The sequence below is a fragment of the Perognathus longimembris genome, chromosome 17, assembly GCF_023159225.1.
Source record: "Perognathus longimembris pacificus isolate PPM17 chromosome 17, ASM2315922v1, whole genome shotgun sequence".
In the NCBI taxonomy this organism is placed as follows: Eukaryota; Metazoa; Chordata; class Mammalia; order Rodentia; family Heteromyidae; genus Perognathus; species Perognathus longimembris.
Window position 1 is genome coordinate 26,826,479 of NC_063177.1, and position 17,391 is coordinate 26,843,869.

At 40.4% G+C, this 17,391-nt stretch overlaps 2 protein-coding genes across 3 annotated transcripts in view; both read right to left on the reverse strand.

Annotated features, from left to right (window-relative positions):
• Nucleotides 1-6,773, reverse strand: part of Brip1 (BRCA1 interacting helicase 1) — a 108,439-nt gene extending 101,666 nt beyond the window's left edge. The window contains 4 exon segments of the mRNA XM_048366414.1: nucleotides 964-1,091; nucleotides 3,491-3,664; nucleotides 4,927-5,038; nucleotides 6,659-6,773. Coding sequence (XP_048222371.1) covers nucleotides 964-1,091; nucleotides 3,491-3,664; nucleotides 4,927-5,038; nucleotides 6,659-6,751 — 507 coding nt within the window. The 5' untranslated portion in view covers nucleotides 6,752-6,773.
• Nucleotides 6,774-14,223: 7,450 nt separating this feature from the next.
• Nucleotides 14,224-17,391, reverse strand: part of Ints2 (integrator complex subunit 2) — a 46,692-nt gene continuing 43,524 nt past the window's right edge. For both annotated transcript variants that reach the window (XM_048366387.1, XM_048366386.1), the window contains exons 22-25: nucleotides 17,044-17,151; nucleotides 16,806-16,911; nucleotides 15,600-15,776; nucleotides 14,224-15,510 (exon numbers count right to left, since the gene is read on the reverse strand). In XM_048366387.1, the coding sequence (XP_048222344.1) occupies nucleotides 15,341-15,510; nucleotides 15,600-15,776; nucleotides 16,806-16,911; nucleotides 17,044-17,151 (561 nt within the window). In that variant the 3' untranslated portion in view covers nucleotides 14,224-15,340. The remainder of the gene's footprint in view (nucleotides 15,511-15,599; nucleotides 15,777-16,805; nucleotides 16,912-17,043; nucleotides 17,152-17,391) is intronic.

Sequence of the window (17,391 nt, forward strand, 5' to 3'; positions counted from 1 at the left end):
GGCTTCATGAATGCTAGGCAAGCACTCTACCACTAAGCCACATTCCCAGTCCCATAACTCCAGTTTTAATGAATATTAGAACAAAGCCATACGCTGTGGGCTCTCTGGACTTCCCCTCCCTTGGGGGGGTAAGGGGCTTGTCCGCCCCTTCCTGGGTGGCCCTTTATCGCTCTCACGTGGGAGCAATGGCCACAGGTAGCCTCATCTCTCTCGACTTCCCCTCGCTTGGGGGGGGAAGGGGCTTGTCCACCCCTTCATGGGTGGTCCATTATCGCTCACACGGGAGCGATGGCCACGGGTAGCCTCGGTGGCGTGTGGTCACAGGGTGCCCCAAAGCCTCCAAGAACGACATGGACGCGTGGGTCCCTGGAGAAAACCTCTAGGGCTTCTGTTTATTCAAATGAAGAGCCTCCCAGATATACTCCAAAGGCGGGCACAAGAGAGGGGCCCCTGATTGGTCCCAAGGGGCTGTCCCTCAAGTGATGTCAGACTTCCTTCTCTTCCTGTTAAAGACAGGAAAGGGAGGGACAGGCTGAGGTCTGCTGTGGCCCCTTAAAGGTGCAGCTGACCCCAACAATGCGCTGGTGGCTCATAACTGTAATCCTAGCTACTTAGGCTGAGATCTTAAAATTGTAGTTCTAAGCTAGACTATTAGGAAAGTCCATGAGATTTATCTACAAACCAGCCAAAAGCGAGAAGTGGAGCTGTAGCTCAAGTGGTAGAGCACCAGTCTCAAGTGAAAAAGCTGAGGAATGGCACCCAGGACCTGAGTTCAAGCCCCAGGACTGGTGTGTGCGTGCACACACACACACACACACACACAAATGAGGTTACAATAAATTACCATGTATAGCTAGAACAAAACTTTACAAATCTCCACAAGTGCACAAAGGAGTTGTTTGTGTTATTTCATTACACTCAGCTACAACTAAATGGATCCTGTCACTGCCATAAATTGTTTACCTGCTGTGCAGTTTCTAAGGGTCGAATTCTTTTCCTCTCTACTTGAAAGTCATCGTTTTCACCTCTGTATCCAGATGCCTGTTTCTTGGCAGATAACTTTGCAGACAGGGTGTTTTTTCCAGGAGAGTCTTATATAATAAGTAACCAAAAATTAGTATAAAGCAGACAGGTAATTTTTGAAAAAAAAAATGCCAAAGATGTAGAGCATTTCTAAAAATCCCAGGATAGTTTAAATATGAAATGTTAAACATGTTTAAAATCATTTCTAAACCAAAGATACAATGAACATTTTGAAAGATATATTTTAGATATAAAACATGAAATTTCTCTTTTTAAAAAATAGGATTATTTTTAGGACTGCTCTCAATGACATAATTTAAGAGAAATAACTTTAGCTGGAGGAGCACTGAACTAGAAAGCATAGGGTCCTGAGTTCAAACCTCAGTATCACAAAGAAGCAAATAAATAAAAACTGTAAGTCTGTAAAGAATCAAGAAATATATTTCTGTAACAATTTCAATGTTCCTATCCGGGAAGCTTCATGCCTTTTTGGCTAAAAATATTGATTATATAATTAAGCTCACGTAATCTGATTTTTGTTTGGTACTGCACCTTGAACTCAGGGCATGGGCACTGCTCTTTAGCTTTTTTCACTCAAGGCCGGTGCCCTACCACCTATACCTCCACTTACAGCTTTTTGTGGTGAATTAGAGAAAAGAATCTCACAGACTTTCCTGCTCAGGCTGGCTTTGAACTGAAATCCTCAAATCTTGACCTCTTCAGTAGCTAGGCTTGCAGGTGTGAACCACCCACATGCAACCAGAGCTTATTTTTGATAGTAGCTAGAAATAATTCAGTCATTCATCATTAAGCATGATGTTAAATGTTGTTAAGCTACTGGCCTCAGAAGTCAGGAAAGTTTATCAAAAATGAATGAATAATGCCAATAGGATACAAACACTATCTTTTGTTGTTTGTTTGTTTGTTTTTTGGCCAGTCCTGGGCTTGGACTCAGGGCCTGAGCACTGTCCCTGGCTTCTTTTTGCTCAAGGCCAGCACTCTGCCCCTTGAGCCACAGTGCCACTTCTGGCCGTTTTCTATATATGTGGTGCTGGGGAATTGAACCCAGGGCTTCATGGATATGAGGCAAGCACTCTTGCCACTAGGCCATATTCCCAGCCCAAACACTAACTTTTATAAACACTATCTTTGATAAAATTCTTAACATATAATTAACAATACTAGATACATATATCAATTTCTTAAAAAATATTTACTTTGCTTTACCTTCATCAAAAAACATTATTGAAGGGCTGGGAATGTGGCCTAGTGTAGAGTACTTGCCTAGCACGCATGAAGCCATGGGTTCCATTCCTCCGCACCACATACACAGAAAAAGCTAAAAGTGGCATTGTGGCTCAAGTGATAGAGTGCTAGCCTTGAGAAAAAAGAAGCCAGGGACAGTGCTCAGGCCCTGAGTCCAAGCCCCAAGACTGGAAAGGAAGGAAGGAAGGAAGGAAGGAAGGAAGGAAGGAAGGAAGGAAGGAAGGGAAAGAAAACTATTTGAAGATTTTTTTTTAACAAGTCTGAATTCTTTCAAAGTAATTCTAGCAATGTACTGGTCACTTACACCTGTAATCTTCTCTACTCAGAAGGCTAAGATCTGAGGATCATGGCTCAAAGCCAGCTCAGGCAGGACATCAGTGATTTTTTAAAAAAAAATAATTTTAGTGGTTATTTTTCTTTTTATTTTATTAATATTATGTTTATGTGGTACCAGGGCTTCATGCATGCTGGGGTAAGAACTAAGACACATTCCCTGCTGTCAGTGAGATTCTTATCTCCAATTAACCACTACAGAACCACAAGTGGAGCTGTGATAGAGCACTTAGCCTTGAGCAAAAGAGCTCAGGGATAGCACCCAAACCCTAAGTCCAAGCCCTTCAACCGACAAAAAGTAAGTAGGTAAATTAACTAATTCCCGCTAAAGGGACAGCTCAGTGGTAGAGCACATGCCTAGCACATCTAAAGCCAGAATTAAATCCTGAATACAAAGATAAATAAATAGAAGCATATAGCGGCTCACACTTATAATCCCAGCTTCCTGGAAAGTAGAGATCAGGAGGATAGTGGTTTGAGGCCAGTCCCAGCACAAAGTTAGCAAGACCCCAGTTCACCAGTAGGCAGGATATGGTGGTACATCCTTATCATCTCAGCTAAACAGTAGATATAAATAGGAAAACTGCCAGCCAGAGCAAAACAGAAGAGCCAATTCAAGCAATACTAAAGCAAAAGGGCACTAGAGGTATGGCTTAAGTGGTAGAGTTCCTGCCTAGTAAGCCTGAGGCCCTGAGTTCAAATCCTATTACCACCAGCAAAACTAAATTTCATTACAGAATTTCAAAGAAATTGGGTAAGCATACATAATCAATTGTACTAATAAAATTTATCTAAATTAGGCCATAGAACAGCAATAATGAAGACTCCAAATATCGACACCAACAGACACACGCAAAATAGAACTCACCTTGACAGGCTGATGAAGTGTCATTTCTTTCAGAAGCCAATGTGCCCGAACTGTTGAAATGAGGTGAAGTTCCTGGGCTCATGTCTCTGCGTGGAGAACTCTTGACGTGGCAGGAACAGCAGCATGATGATGGTGCTTCAGCTTTTTTACTCACGCCTCCTTCCACTGCCTTCCCTGGAAATGAAACAACCTCTGTCTGTAACACAGCTAACGCAACAAACACCAATGGTCCTCTGTGTGGAGTGAGCCAGCACCTCCCTTCACTCAGGATTGGGAGATTTTCCTGGCAAACCTGGACAGGCCAGTCACCCCAGCATCAAATTAGGACAGGAGAGAAATACTCATGCCAGAAACACCAATAGAAGTCATTATCCATTTATATCATCGACAACAATGTAATACCAACCAAAGACCAATAATGTAATAAAAGCCCAACTACTCTATTTACACTGAGATGTACTTAAAAATCAAGCAGGAGGGACTGGGGATATAGCCTAGTGGCAAGAGCGCTTGCCTCGTATACATGAAGCCCTGGGTTCGATTCCCCAGCACCACATATACAGAAAATGGCCAGAAGTGGCGCTGTGACGCAAGTGGCAGAGTGCTAGCCTGAGCAAAAAGAAGCCAGGGACAGTGCTCAGGCCCTGAGTCCAAGGCCCAGGACTGGCCAAAAAAAAAAAAAAAATCAAGCAGGAACAACCGAAACAAACATATAATGATAAAGATGATATAATGACGAATGACCTAGATGAAGAATGTGAAAGTTAATATCCCAAATAATGTAAACACCCAAGGGTTAAAATCTATATCTTATACTTCTATGTCATATGGAAACATGTTCAGATAAACTAAGCCCACCTTACTCACAGGTTTAGTACATACAGGTTTGAGCAAGTGAAGTAAAAAATAATAAATTAAAAATTAGCTGGACAAAGTGGCTCTTGTCTATAATCTCAGCTACTCAAAGCATGGACTGGAAGGACTATAGTTTCAGGCCAGTCTGGGCAAAATATTACCAAGACTTCACCTCGATAAATAAGCTGAGAGTAGTGGTATACACCTGTGGTCAGGAAATTGAAGGAACTTGGTCCAGGATATCCCAATGTAAAAACTCTTAGAGACCACATCTAAATTATAACCTTAGAGGAAAAGGGGCTGGAAGTATGGATAAAGTGACAGAGCCCTTGCAATGCCCTGAGTTCAAACCCCAGTCTTGCAAAAAAAGGAGGAAATTTCAAATACAATTTTAAATTCCCGTGCACATACTACATAGCTCAGTTGACTCCACTGATAAGACAAACTTTAAGTCGGGTAAGTTTAAATTGTCAGCGGTGTTTAAAGTGTTGTGTGATCTCCTGAGAATTTTCCTGCCCTTCATTCTATGAACTTTTTTCAGATCCCGTTAAGCAGCCAGAAGATGTGAAGCAACTACTTACCAGTAAGAGACTGTTGCCATGCTAGTGCAGAACAAAGCAAGGCTAAGCTTTTCCCACTGCCTGTGGGGCTCTCCAACAAACAGTGCTGCCTACTGTTTAGTCCTCTGACAATCTAGGAACATAGAAATCAGTTTTTTAAAAAAGTGTTAATAAGTATTTCACTTTATTAGTTCTCTCTCCATCAGAGATACAACTGAATCAGCAAGGAAATGTGGGGACTACACTCAGAAGCCACAGTGAGAGCATATCCAACAAACTAGAATTTACTTACATCGAGACTATTTTTCCACATTTCTCCCTAAGATCATGCAAGATTTAAAAGCCTATCAACCACTAGAGGAGAAATGAAAAAAAACAACTTGTACGTTAATTATGCAAACAACCCATCATTTCTGTAAAACTGGAAAATTCTAACACCTATGACTAACTATGATGAAAAGTTAATGAGTGATACTATTAATAGGAGTACAAATTATTACCATCACTGTGTAAAAAAATAAACAATTTGTACTAAAGGGAAGAAGCCCATCTCCAGGAAGAAATATGTAAGAAAGGTAACAGCAGAACTACTCACTAAATCCAAGAGAATGTAAATAATCTAAATGCCCACCAACAGAAAAAAGGACAGATAAATCAATCAATTTCTGAAGGAAAAAAGGCTAATGCCATATCCTTGGACAAAGTTTAAACTCTATACATGCTTATAGATATAAGCATATATAGTGAAAGTATAGAAACAGTTGGGAAAGAAAGAAGAGTAAATTCAGGATACTACTAATCTGACAAACAATACATTTTTTAGTTTTGAGGGGTTTTTTGTGTGCCAGTCCTGGGGCTTGAATTCAGGGTCTAGGTGCTGTCTCTGAGCTTTTTCACTCAAGACTGGTGCTCTATTACTTAAGCCACAGTTCCACTTGCGGTGTTTCGCTGGTTAACTGGAGGTAAGAGTCTTATGAAATGTCTTGCCCAGGCTGGCTATGAACTGTGATCCTCAGATCTCAGGCTCTTGATTAGCTGGGATTACAGGTGTGAATCACCAGCACCCATCTAAAATAGTAAGATGTAATGATGATAAAGTTGCTTTTCTCAATATGTATATTAATTTCCATATGTTTAAAATATAATCTCCTCTTCATATCCATAGGTTCTATATCTGTGGTTGTAACTAAATGCAAATTGAAAATACGCAGAAAAAGAAGACTTGTATCTGTACTAAATAGGTACAGATTTTTTTCTTATTACTCACTAAAGAATTATTACATAGTTGTAAATAGTACAGAAAATATTTATATTGCATTAGTTATTATAAGTAATCAAGAGATAATATAAAATATACAGGAAGAACATATATGTGTGTGTACGTGCAAACATTGTGCCATTTTATACAAGAAACAAGAAACTTGTATAATTTACAGATTTTGGCATCCAAGGTGGGTCTTAGAACTAATCCTTACAGGTACCATAGGTACAGAAAGATTCATTAAAGTTCCAAATGAGCTAAGTTTTCAAAATGTTACTCCTTTCATTTTAACCATATTTGGAGAGAAAGACACAGAGAGATTAGTTGTGACCAGTTACTTTCTTTCCTAAAAGCTTGATAGTCTTCCAAATGAATCCAGCAAATATTCTCAATCCATTTGCAATGTGGGAATATGAATACTGTACATAGTACATGTTAGGAACCAAAAGTATCTTTTTCCTAGTAAAGAGTTAACTGCTGAAAAATACTTACAGAATTCATCAAAGCGAGCTGAGATGGGTAAGCTTTACAAGGAAAGATAATCTTCACTCCACCAATTGTGTATTCAGAATTCATTGAAGACATTCTGCTTTCTTTACTTCAGGCTCTAAGCTGCAAAAGAAATGAAAATCATTGTTGAAACAATGTAATCCAAAGAAAGCAAGACACCCAATAATAAGATGGAAATCTGGAAATAAAAATTGGAATTATTTGAGAAACAGTGGCTCATGCCTATAATCCTAGCTCCTCAGGAGACTGATCTGAGGATCAGCACCAAAAAAAAAAAAAAAAGGAAGTAAGGAAGGAAGGGAGGGAGGGAGGGAGGGAGGAAGGGAGGGAGGGAAAGAAAAAGAATTGGAATAAATATATAAACAAAACAAAACAAATAGGCTAGGAATGTGGCTTATTGGTAAAGTGCTTGCCTAGCATGCATAAGGTGCTGGGTTCAGTTCCTCAGTATCACATAAATGAAATATAATACTAATAATAAATAGGAAAAAGAAGCAAAAGAATTTCCCATTCTAAAGCCAGGTGCAGGTGACTCATACCTCTAATCCTAACTACTCAGTGGGGCTGAGATCTAAGGATCCCTATTGAGAGCAAGTCCATGAGACCCTTATTTCCATTTAAGTGGCAAAATGCCAGAAGTAGATCTGTGGCTCAAGTGGTAGAATGCTAGCAGTAAGCAAAAAAAAAAAAAAAGTTCAAGGGCAGCAACTTGGTCCTAAGTTCTGACTTCAAGACCCAGTAACAACACATATACGCAAAAATAAATTAAAATGTCCTTGTCTAGCTGGGCGCTAGTGGCTCACACCTGTAATCCTAGCTACTCAGGAGGCTGAGATCTGAGGATCGCAGTTCAAAGCCAGCCCACAGAGGAAAGTCCGTGAGATTCATCTGCAATTAACACTAGAAAACTGGAATTGGCACTGTGGCTCAAAGTGGTAGCACACTAGTGCTGAGCAAAAAGGTCAGGGATAGCACCAGGCCCCAATTCAAGCCCCACAACTTTTGATAAAAAAGATTTTTAAAAGACTGGGTGCTGGTGGCTCACACCTGTAATTCTAGATATTCAGGAGGCTGAGACCTGAGGATCGAGGCTCAAAGCCAGCCTGGGCAGGAAAGTAGAAAATTAGAAGTGGTGCTGTGGCTCAAGTGGTAGAGCTCTAGCCTTGAGCTGAAGAGCTCAGAGACAGCACCCAGGCCCAGGGTTCAAGCCCCACAACCAACCAAAAAGAAAAACAAAAAAAAACCCTAGCCTAATAAGGACATCAGAGTAGGTGAATGCATTGCATTTCTTGGAGTCTAAGAAATCTGGACTTAAATCTCTGTTCCACCCTGATTTAGCTGTGCACTTTGAGCATGCTACTTATTTTTCATGACTTTAAAGTGTCCTCATACATGTAACAAGAATAAAAACAATACCCCACAGGACCATAGTAAAGATTATGCAAAATAATGAGCAAACCCACCAAACAATTAAGCATGAGTTCTTATAACAATTCAGATGGGGCAATCCATCTACAGGTTCCTAAGACAACTTTCTCAAGTTCCACAGCAGCACATTTTCCAGTCTTTTCTGCGCACTCCTCTTGCCCATGCTCAGTGCTCCAAGCTACAGCCCAGGAGTCAGGAAGCACAGGTTCTACCTTAGGTTTTAAAAGGTTCTTCTACAGATTATCTTTGTCTCTTCATTTCTCTAGTCTAAAAATATTATCTGTAATAATCCCTAATATATAAACTGACCTGGGTGCCAGTGGTTGATGCCTATAATCCTAGTTACCCAGGAGGCTAAGTGTTTCAAGATAGCTCACTCAGAAGTCTTGTTAGATTCCATCTCCAATTAACTAGCAAAAAGAAAAAAAATTTTTTAAAGCAAGGGTATAGCTGTGGCTCAAGTAGTAGAATGCAACTGTGAGCATAAAAGTTTAACGGGGAGTGCTAGGCTCCTAGTTCAAATCCTAGTACCATACCACTCTCTCCAAAAGAAATTTAACTGTTCTAGGGGGAAAATATCTTGGCACGTGATAGGTTCTCAGTAATTATTTAAAAGTCAGAATAATGGAAAGAAGATGAGCGCTGAAGGTACTTCTAAAATCAAATTCCACTCTGTGAATCAATTAACCCATCAGACCTTGTTTTTTCATCTAGGCAATTAAGATAATACAATGTAGCTAACATAGTTTAAATAAAAATTGTCCAAGACAGAATGTGCCTAACCCCAGATGGGACACCAAAGTGACTTGTTGTAGTCTTCACTTCTTCTAGGTCACTTTTCTTAACCATCCATGGTCAGGCTTCAGACTGTGACCTCTGGAAGATGCATGCACAAGTTTCTTTGCACGGTTGCATTTTTTCTGAAAAGTCCAGATCTCTCATCTCATAATTATTCCTTAGGAAATCAAGAAGGGAAAATGACAAATATCTTTTCATTAACTCAGGAATTCTGGCAATAGTGAAAAACAGGACCAATTCAATGTAGGAATGGAAATGGTTAATAGTGAGTCAATAGATTAGGAAGCCAATAATAACCTCATTCATAGCATGTGTGTTGCAAAAAGACCAAACACTATTGAAAGGTATCTTCCAGTACTAAAAATAATTCTACCCGGGGGGGCGGGGGGGGGGGGAAGCAAAAGGCCTGACACTGTCCAAAATAAGGAAGGTATTCATTAGCTGACTTATGAACTTGTAGCCCCTCTGTACATCTTAATAATATCAACAATTTTTAAAATGATTCTACCCATGATTTGTACTACAAAGAGTCTCGTGGACTTTCCTTCCTGGGCTGGCTTTGAACCCAGATCCTCAGATCTCAGCCTCCTCAATAACCAAGATTATAGGGGAGAGTCACTAGCCAGGGGCTTTAGCTACTCTCTTTCAATAGCTGTACAAAGAAATTTCCACTTAAAGCAGTCTATGAATACAATTTATCTTGATCAGTGTCACCTCTTTCAACATTTCCACCCTCCTTTTAATTTTGTAATATTTATAATAGCTTTCTCTCTCCCTTCTCCCCTGCCCCTTTATTCATCTACCTCTCCCCTTGCCACTCCCTTGCAGGTACCATTTCCTGGTGGTTGTTTTTTTTTTTAATTTTTATGATAAAGGTGATATATAAAGGAGTTGCAGTTACATAAGTCAGGTAATGAGTACATTTCTTTTTGGACAATGTCATCCCTTCCTTCACTCCCACTCTTTCCCTTCCAACCCCACCCACAAATTGTCTAGCTCATTTTCAACATAGTGTCTAGTGAGTACCACAGCTGTATTTGTTCACCTTTTGTCCCTCCACAGGTGCTTCTTTTGTTGGGTTTTTTTTTTGTTCTTGTTGCTGTTTTTTTTTGGTTTGGGGTTGTTGTTGTTTTTTTTGCCAATACTGGAGCTTGAACTCAAGGCTAGCACTCTACCACTTGAGACACAGCGCCACGTCCAGCTTTTTCTGTATATGTGGTGCTGAGGAATCAAACCCAGGGCTTCATGTATACTCTACCACAAGGCCATATTCCCGGCCCCTTTTGTTGGGTTTTGACTTTGTCTTTCTAAGGAATTAACACGATTTGAGACCTTCTAGCTAGCTAGTCTCGAGGCTGAAATCTGATGACCAAAGTCTAAAGTCAGCTGAAGACAGGAAAGTCCAAGAGACACATCTCCAATTAACCAGCAAAATGCAAGAAGTGAACTGTGGCTCAAGTGTTAAGAGCTTTGAATGGAAAAAGCTCAGGGACAGTGCACAGGTCCTGATTGTAGGGCCTAGTAATACACACATACACACACACACACACACACTCCAGACGTTCTCACACTCACCCCATCCTGAGTGCAACTGTCCCGTGACTGGGGTCTCACCTAAAGGAGCAACATCCACCTTTCTCAGCCCCCCCAACCCATCTTCTCCCATCCGCCAAGGTAACTTTCAGGCCTGGACCGGCTCCCCCACCCCCACCCCGGCCCCGCCACACAAACTAACCCCGTCCCCCTCGCGGCCCCCACAGCCAGCCGCGCCCCCAGGCCCGGGTGCGGGGTCCAGGCCCACGGCCTGCAGCAGGGCCCGGCGCACTCGCCGGCACGCCAGGGATTTCCCACTTGCCTGTGCCCAGCGGAAACTGAAGCAGCGCGGGCCGGGCACCCAGCCTGGGAGGGTGAACCAATAAAAAAGAAATGCTGGATTCTGAGAGCACAGAGTGCAGATCCCCAGCGGAGAAACTACACAGGTCGTAAGCGCCCCGCTTCTCCTCGCGGGGCCCCCGCGGCCGCCACCACCGCAGAGGGCTCCGGCGCCCGACGACTCCCGTCCAGTGTCGCCGCCGCGCTCTTCCGACTACAAGGCAGTCCCAAACGAATTCCCGCCTCCCACCCCTCGGCTCCCAGCGCCCAATCGCCGAGCGAGTTCAAGCAACCAATCAACTGTGAGGGCCGGAAAGCAAGCAGCCAATCCTAGCCCGCAGTTGGTGCGCGGACACCCAAGAGCCTCGAAATCGAAGCGGAGAGCCAAAGCGGTTGGCTGCCCAGGAAAGCACTCACTCACTCACTCACTCACTGGGCACGCGTGGGGCAAAGCTCTGCTGTTTGGTTAAAGGAAAAGCGTCTTCTCGGTGTCCCTTGAAACTGGCGATAACTCAGGCAGCCAGCTCCCGGAGACACGCAGACTTTTAAAGTACGTGGACAACAGGAGAGGAAACTTCTGTAAGCTGTGCCAGGGGTCTCTCTGAACATTCGTCAATGCCATTCTAAGCTCCCCAAATTTCTAGTAGTCAAGATATTGGAATAAAAAAAAACAAAACTGAGCTACGCTGGCTAGAAGGGTTGAAAGCAACTGGCAAGATGCTTTATAATACTCAAGGCTTTCCCAGATAACCGAATCCGCCTGGTAAGCTCACGACTTGGAACACTTCCACCCACACTAGGCATATGTGCCTTCCACCCCTCCTATGTATGACCCGTTTGTCGTGATCTTGCCAAGTTTACGAGTTTGTTTTTAATTTAATTTTAATTAAATTTAATTTTCGCTGGAAAGCAAAACATGCGACAGGCTGCCAGGTTATTACTTTGGGAAGAGAGGATTCTTAGGAAGAGCTGGCAGATGAAAACTATTTGAGTTGTTTGCTAGATCTTCCTGGAGGGAAACACTTGCAGTCATAAAAATCAATCATATCATTTTCCTAGAAATCTTTGTCCCAAGAATTTGGGAATTGCTACTTACAAGAAAAATAAACCAGGCTGGGAATGTAAGAGTGCTTGCCTAGCATGAAGCCCTGGGTTCCATTCCTCAGTACCACATAAACAGAAAAAGCCAGAAGTGGTGCTGTGGCTCAAGTAGTAGAGTGCTAGCCTTGAGAAAAAGAAGCTCAGGGACAGTGCCCAGGCTCGGAGTTCAAGCCCCAGAACCACCACCACCCTCCCCCACCCCCACCCCCCAAAAAGACATTAAGTGGAGGGGAAGCAGACTCCAAATTGTGCTTTTAGGAATTCTATAATATGTGAACTCAGTATTTGGTAAGCAAAGATGGAGTGATTTACTTTCACAAACATAGGATAGTTTATAAAAACAAATCCTTAAAAATAATACTTGCAGGTATTGCTAGTTTGCTTTCACTTTTCCTTTGGTAGTACTGTGTGCATCAGGTCCAAAGGCTTTGCATTGCCTGCTAGGTAAAATGCTCTACAAGTGAGCTACAGCCTGACATTACTACTTTTTATTTTATTTATTTTTGGTGCCAGTCTTAGCTCTGAGCTTTTTTTTTGCTCAAGGCTCTACTACTTGAACCACAGCTTCACTTCTGGCCTTCTGAAGTTAACTGGAGAAGTCTCATAGACTTTCCTGCCTGGGCTAGCTTTGAACCACTATCCTCAGATCTCAGCTTCCTGAGTAGCTAGGATTATAGGCATGAGCCACCAGTGGCCCAGCACCTACAAACTTTTTGTTGTTGTTGATTTGGGGGCTTGAGCCCTGGGCCTAGGCACTGCCCCTGAGCTCTTCAGCTCAAAGCTAGCACTCTAGGATTACAGGCATGATTCACTGGCGCCCGGCTCCTTACCAGCTTTTTAAAACATTTTACTCTCCTCACCTAAATTCTACAACCATGTACCACCATGCCACCTTTCTTTTGCTGAGATTGGGGTTTTCTCAATGTTTGGGGTCGTTGGTTTTTTGTTTTTTGTCCTCCTGGCATCAAACTAGCAAAGCCCTACTGGAGCCAGAACTTCAGCAGCTCATACCTTTTATTTATTAGTTTGTTTTTGTGAGTCCTGGGGCTTGAACTCAGGGCCTGGGCACTGTCCCTGAGTTCTTCTGCTCAAGCTGGCACTCTACCACTTGAGCCACAGCACTACTTCCAACTTTTTCTGTGTATGTGGTGCTGAGGAATCAAACCCAGGGCTTCATGCATGCAACACAAGCACTCTACCACTAAGCCACATTCCCAGCCCAGTTCAGACTTTTAAATTCTTAGTGTCATTTAATGTGTGTGGCATAAGAGAAAGAGGTACATCCAAACTCTGGAACTGGATAGTCCTGAATTGCAGTCTATTGTATGGTTCCTTTCAAGATACAGCAGTGGAATGAAACACAAAAAAATTACAAGTCCATTTGAGAAACAATATGAATGTTTATAAATCAATATTCAAAATAGGTGCACACATCTGTTTTCACTTGAATAAAAAAACACATTATGACAAACTTTATAACCTTAACTTAAAATACAAGAATATTAACAGTTACTAATATATTTACATTTTATTTACATCATCAACAAATCTGATGAAAAACAGCATGTTATTATTTTAACACAGCAGGTTCTGACCAGTCTTTGAAAAGTGATCAAAGAAATGTGTACCATTAGAAAACATACTTCAACCTTTTCTGAACTCCTAAAGGACAACTATGCAAAGAAAATATTCCAAGGCCTCAGTTGAAAAACAAAACAGGTGCAAGTTGTATTTGATCTTAAGAGACTATAAAACTGCCTTGTTTAAAAATATGAAAATTCTTATGCTGTTTAAGCATATTCTTTTAGTCTTCACATCAAAATTACTTAATTGAACATTATGCATGTAATAAAAAAGTTATAAATATTATGTCACACATGAAAATATGCACTTCATGATTGGAAACAGATACAAACTAGTTTTTATAGAACACCCTTGTGAGGTAGGGCCAGTCGAACCCCAGTTTACAAAGAAGGAAAATGAGATACAACTATTTGCTAGTGAAGGGCTGAAGGAAAGTTTCTTTAAAAACTTACTTATTAGCTTGCCTTTACAGATGAAGAGATGTGGTGGGAGGGGACGGGTGAGAAGGAATGTGACTGAGATATATCTCAGAAAGCAAAGAGAAGTACCTTTTACATTGGACACTTAATTTTTTTTTTTTTTTTAATGATGATGGACTGGGTGCCAGAGGCTCACGCCTGTAACCCTAGTTTCTCAGGAGTTGAGATTTGAGGAGCATGACTCAAAGCCAGTCCAGATGGGACTGCCCATGAGACGCTGATCTCCAATTAGCCACCAAAAAAGCCAGAAGTGGCTGTGGCTCAAGCAGTTGAGCACTAGCCTTGAGCACAAAAGCTCAGGGACAGCTCCCAAGACTGAGTTCAAGCCCCAGGACTGGCACAAAAAAAAAAAAAGATGATTGATAGGTTACCTGAACGCAGGATTACAAAATCCTTCAAAATACAGCATTTCCTACATTTTAGTTTTTCCTGAGGTTCAGACACTGTACATATTTTCTTATTCAAACATCTCCCTAAAGTAAAATGTGAATTATAATCCTGATATAAACTGAGCTATTTAATCCAGTAGGTTTTATTGCTCTAAACTTTACATATTCCACCCTCTGAGAATGAGATAAGTTAATAAACCATTATAAAAATAAATCTTAAAGAACAAAATAAACGAGCCTTCCTTTCATGTTCTTTGCACAAAGATGTTTTTGAAGATACCTTTAAACCAGTATCTTAAATTCCAAAGTATTCAAGTATCTCTTTAAACCTATGGCTTCAGATTTTAGTAAAAATTGAAGCTTATATGTGAAATATTTAAATCCTCATCTGTAATTCCATGGAAATCAGTTACAAAAGCTATTTGTTTTTTTAAGTCTTCTCAATAATATTTCTTGAGAACTAGAGTTCCAACTTGCATCACTATTACTTGCACTACAAGTGTTTGACATTTTATTTGGGTATTTAACGTGAATTTTTTAGGATGTCTCCCTTTCTTTGAACATTTTATCTCTCTCCTATCGTTCTATCTTTGTGGAAATCTACCAAAAGTTCACAGTCAAACACTGCAACTGTCCACACAATCATTTTTATAAGGAATTAAATTAAAGGCATGGCAGTCTTTCTTCATTTCAATAGCAAAGTAAAAGGCTAAATTCCTTTTTAGTAATGAGGTCCTTAAATGTGCTCCAAATTGGGTAGGGCAGCTGGGGAGGAAACCTGGGAGCTACAATATAAACATACCAGCAGAGTAGATCCAAAGACATGTCACTCAAATACAAGCAAGCATATAGATAGCTTTAAACTGTATTCATAAGGAACTGAACCATTTCACCAGTTCCAAAACTGTTCCATCACTGTTCCCATTCAGTTTAGAGTTGTTCTAAGATGCAGATTTGTGCTGGGTATATGTAGCAAACAGCTTCATTTTGCTGTTGTTACTTTAAATATTTTTTCAAATTCCACTAACACTCATGTTTATGATTTCAATGACTGTGCTTTCAATACAGTGACAGAGCTGTACGTCGGGATCCATGCTTCCGGCATCCCTAGATCCATTTTTATAAGATGACTCTTTACAGATTTGAGACCATCCACTTGATTTCTCCTTTATTTGTTGAAGACCTAAAATAATAATAAGAAAGCAAGAAATATGGAAAGGAATTTGGTCTTTGAGCTAGTAAGATATTTCCTGAAAATGAGTGACCACTTACGTGTAATAATTGGGTCAATGTCTCTTGTCTGAGTGGCAACATCAGAGGCACAAACTTGCCCTATTTGAATCAGCAAAGACATAATATCCTCATACAGCGGAGGAAACGCTCTACAAAAAGAGACCAAACTCGGAAGAGTTGGCATGAAAAAAGCATACCGCTTAGCCTGTGTTAAAACTGTTGAAAAGAAATGAAACAGACATTTTACATTGGAGATATAAATTGAATAAAGCACCCTATACAACAAACTAGTACCGTATTCTGTTGTAGACATTAAGTTTTCTAAGATCCAGCCCATGCCTGCCTTTAGGTAGCTCACAGTCTCATAGTCAATCACCCAGAGACTGAGCATTTTTATTATGTTCAAAAATAATTGTGAGGCTGGGAAATGTGGCTTAGTGGTAGAGTGGCTTGCCTAGCATGCATGAAGCCCTGGGTTCGATTCCTCAGCACCACATACACAGAAAAAGCCAGAAGTGGCATTGTAGCTCAGATGGTAGAGTGCTAGCCTTGAGCAAAAGAAGCTCAGGGACAGTATCCAAGCCCCGAGTTCAAGGCCCAAGACAGGCACAAATAAATAAATAAATAAATAAATAAATAAATAAACGTGAAATAATGTGAAACATTTTAAAAAACTAAAAACAAAAACTGAGCATTTGTAATCTGAGCATGTATAGTAAATCAGAATTTGTTTCTTGCTGACAATTACATTATTTCATTTAAGTCTCATCATTTTATGAATTAAGAAGTTATTAATAAATTTTATGAATTAAGAAGGTACTATAATGACACCTACTTTTCGTAAGAAAACTCTTAAATCTTAAATTGGTTAAAAACAAACTTGTTCCAGGCCACATAACAAATTATTACACAAATTATTACAACATAAAGTATATGCAATAGAAGAAAAAACAGAACAGTATTATGGAACTACTGTGAAAGTTATAACTAAACCTTAACTGTAGAGGATTGAATGAATATTCTATTATTTATATATCATATGTGTATGTGTGTGTATGGTTTGGTTTAAATACAAAAATTTTCAAAACAAGAATAATCCAAATGATGGCCTAAGTTAAGCTGCTAGTAATATCTATAATGTCAGACTGTTTCACAGTAACATAAAAAACTAAATCACTGAACTCAAAATGTTACGTACTAATTTATGTTACAAGTTATTGCTATTGACACTGATTGGCTACACACCTGTTAGCAACGTTCCCATGACATTGACAGCTAAGCGAGCCACACTAAGTGACTTCGGTAATGCATACTGGATACACAAGTGAGAAAGCAACTGGATAGCAAATATCTGCAATACAGAATCAAAATAATACAGATTCCACAAGAATATATGAAATTGTAAAAATTATACAACGTTTTCTAGAACTACCAAAACTAAGGAGCGATCAAAATTCTCTTAAAGCTCCAGAATGCTCATTACCTGTTTCTCAAGTTCTGGCTGTGCAATGAGCTCAGGGATGAAATCCAGACAAATGTGCATAGATGGAATCCCTGCGACCGTCAGAGGCAAAAGCTCACACGGGTAACCCTAGCTCAGCAAGAAAGGAGGGGACAGGGTTGAAAATAAAGCCACTCAGAGCCCAATACAGATAAAAACACAAACAAATGTTATACTTTCTTTCTGTAAGAACAGCTCATAAAGTTACAAATTACAGTATAAATACATGTATCCTGGTGTTTCACTTTTCTAACATGCTTAAAAAAAAGAAAAAATTGTTTGAACCCCAAAATACACTGGAAAAAAATATAAAACTTTGGATCCTTCCCC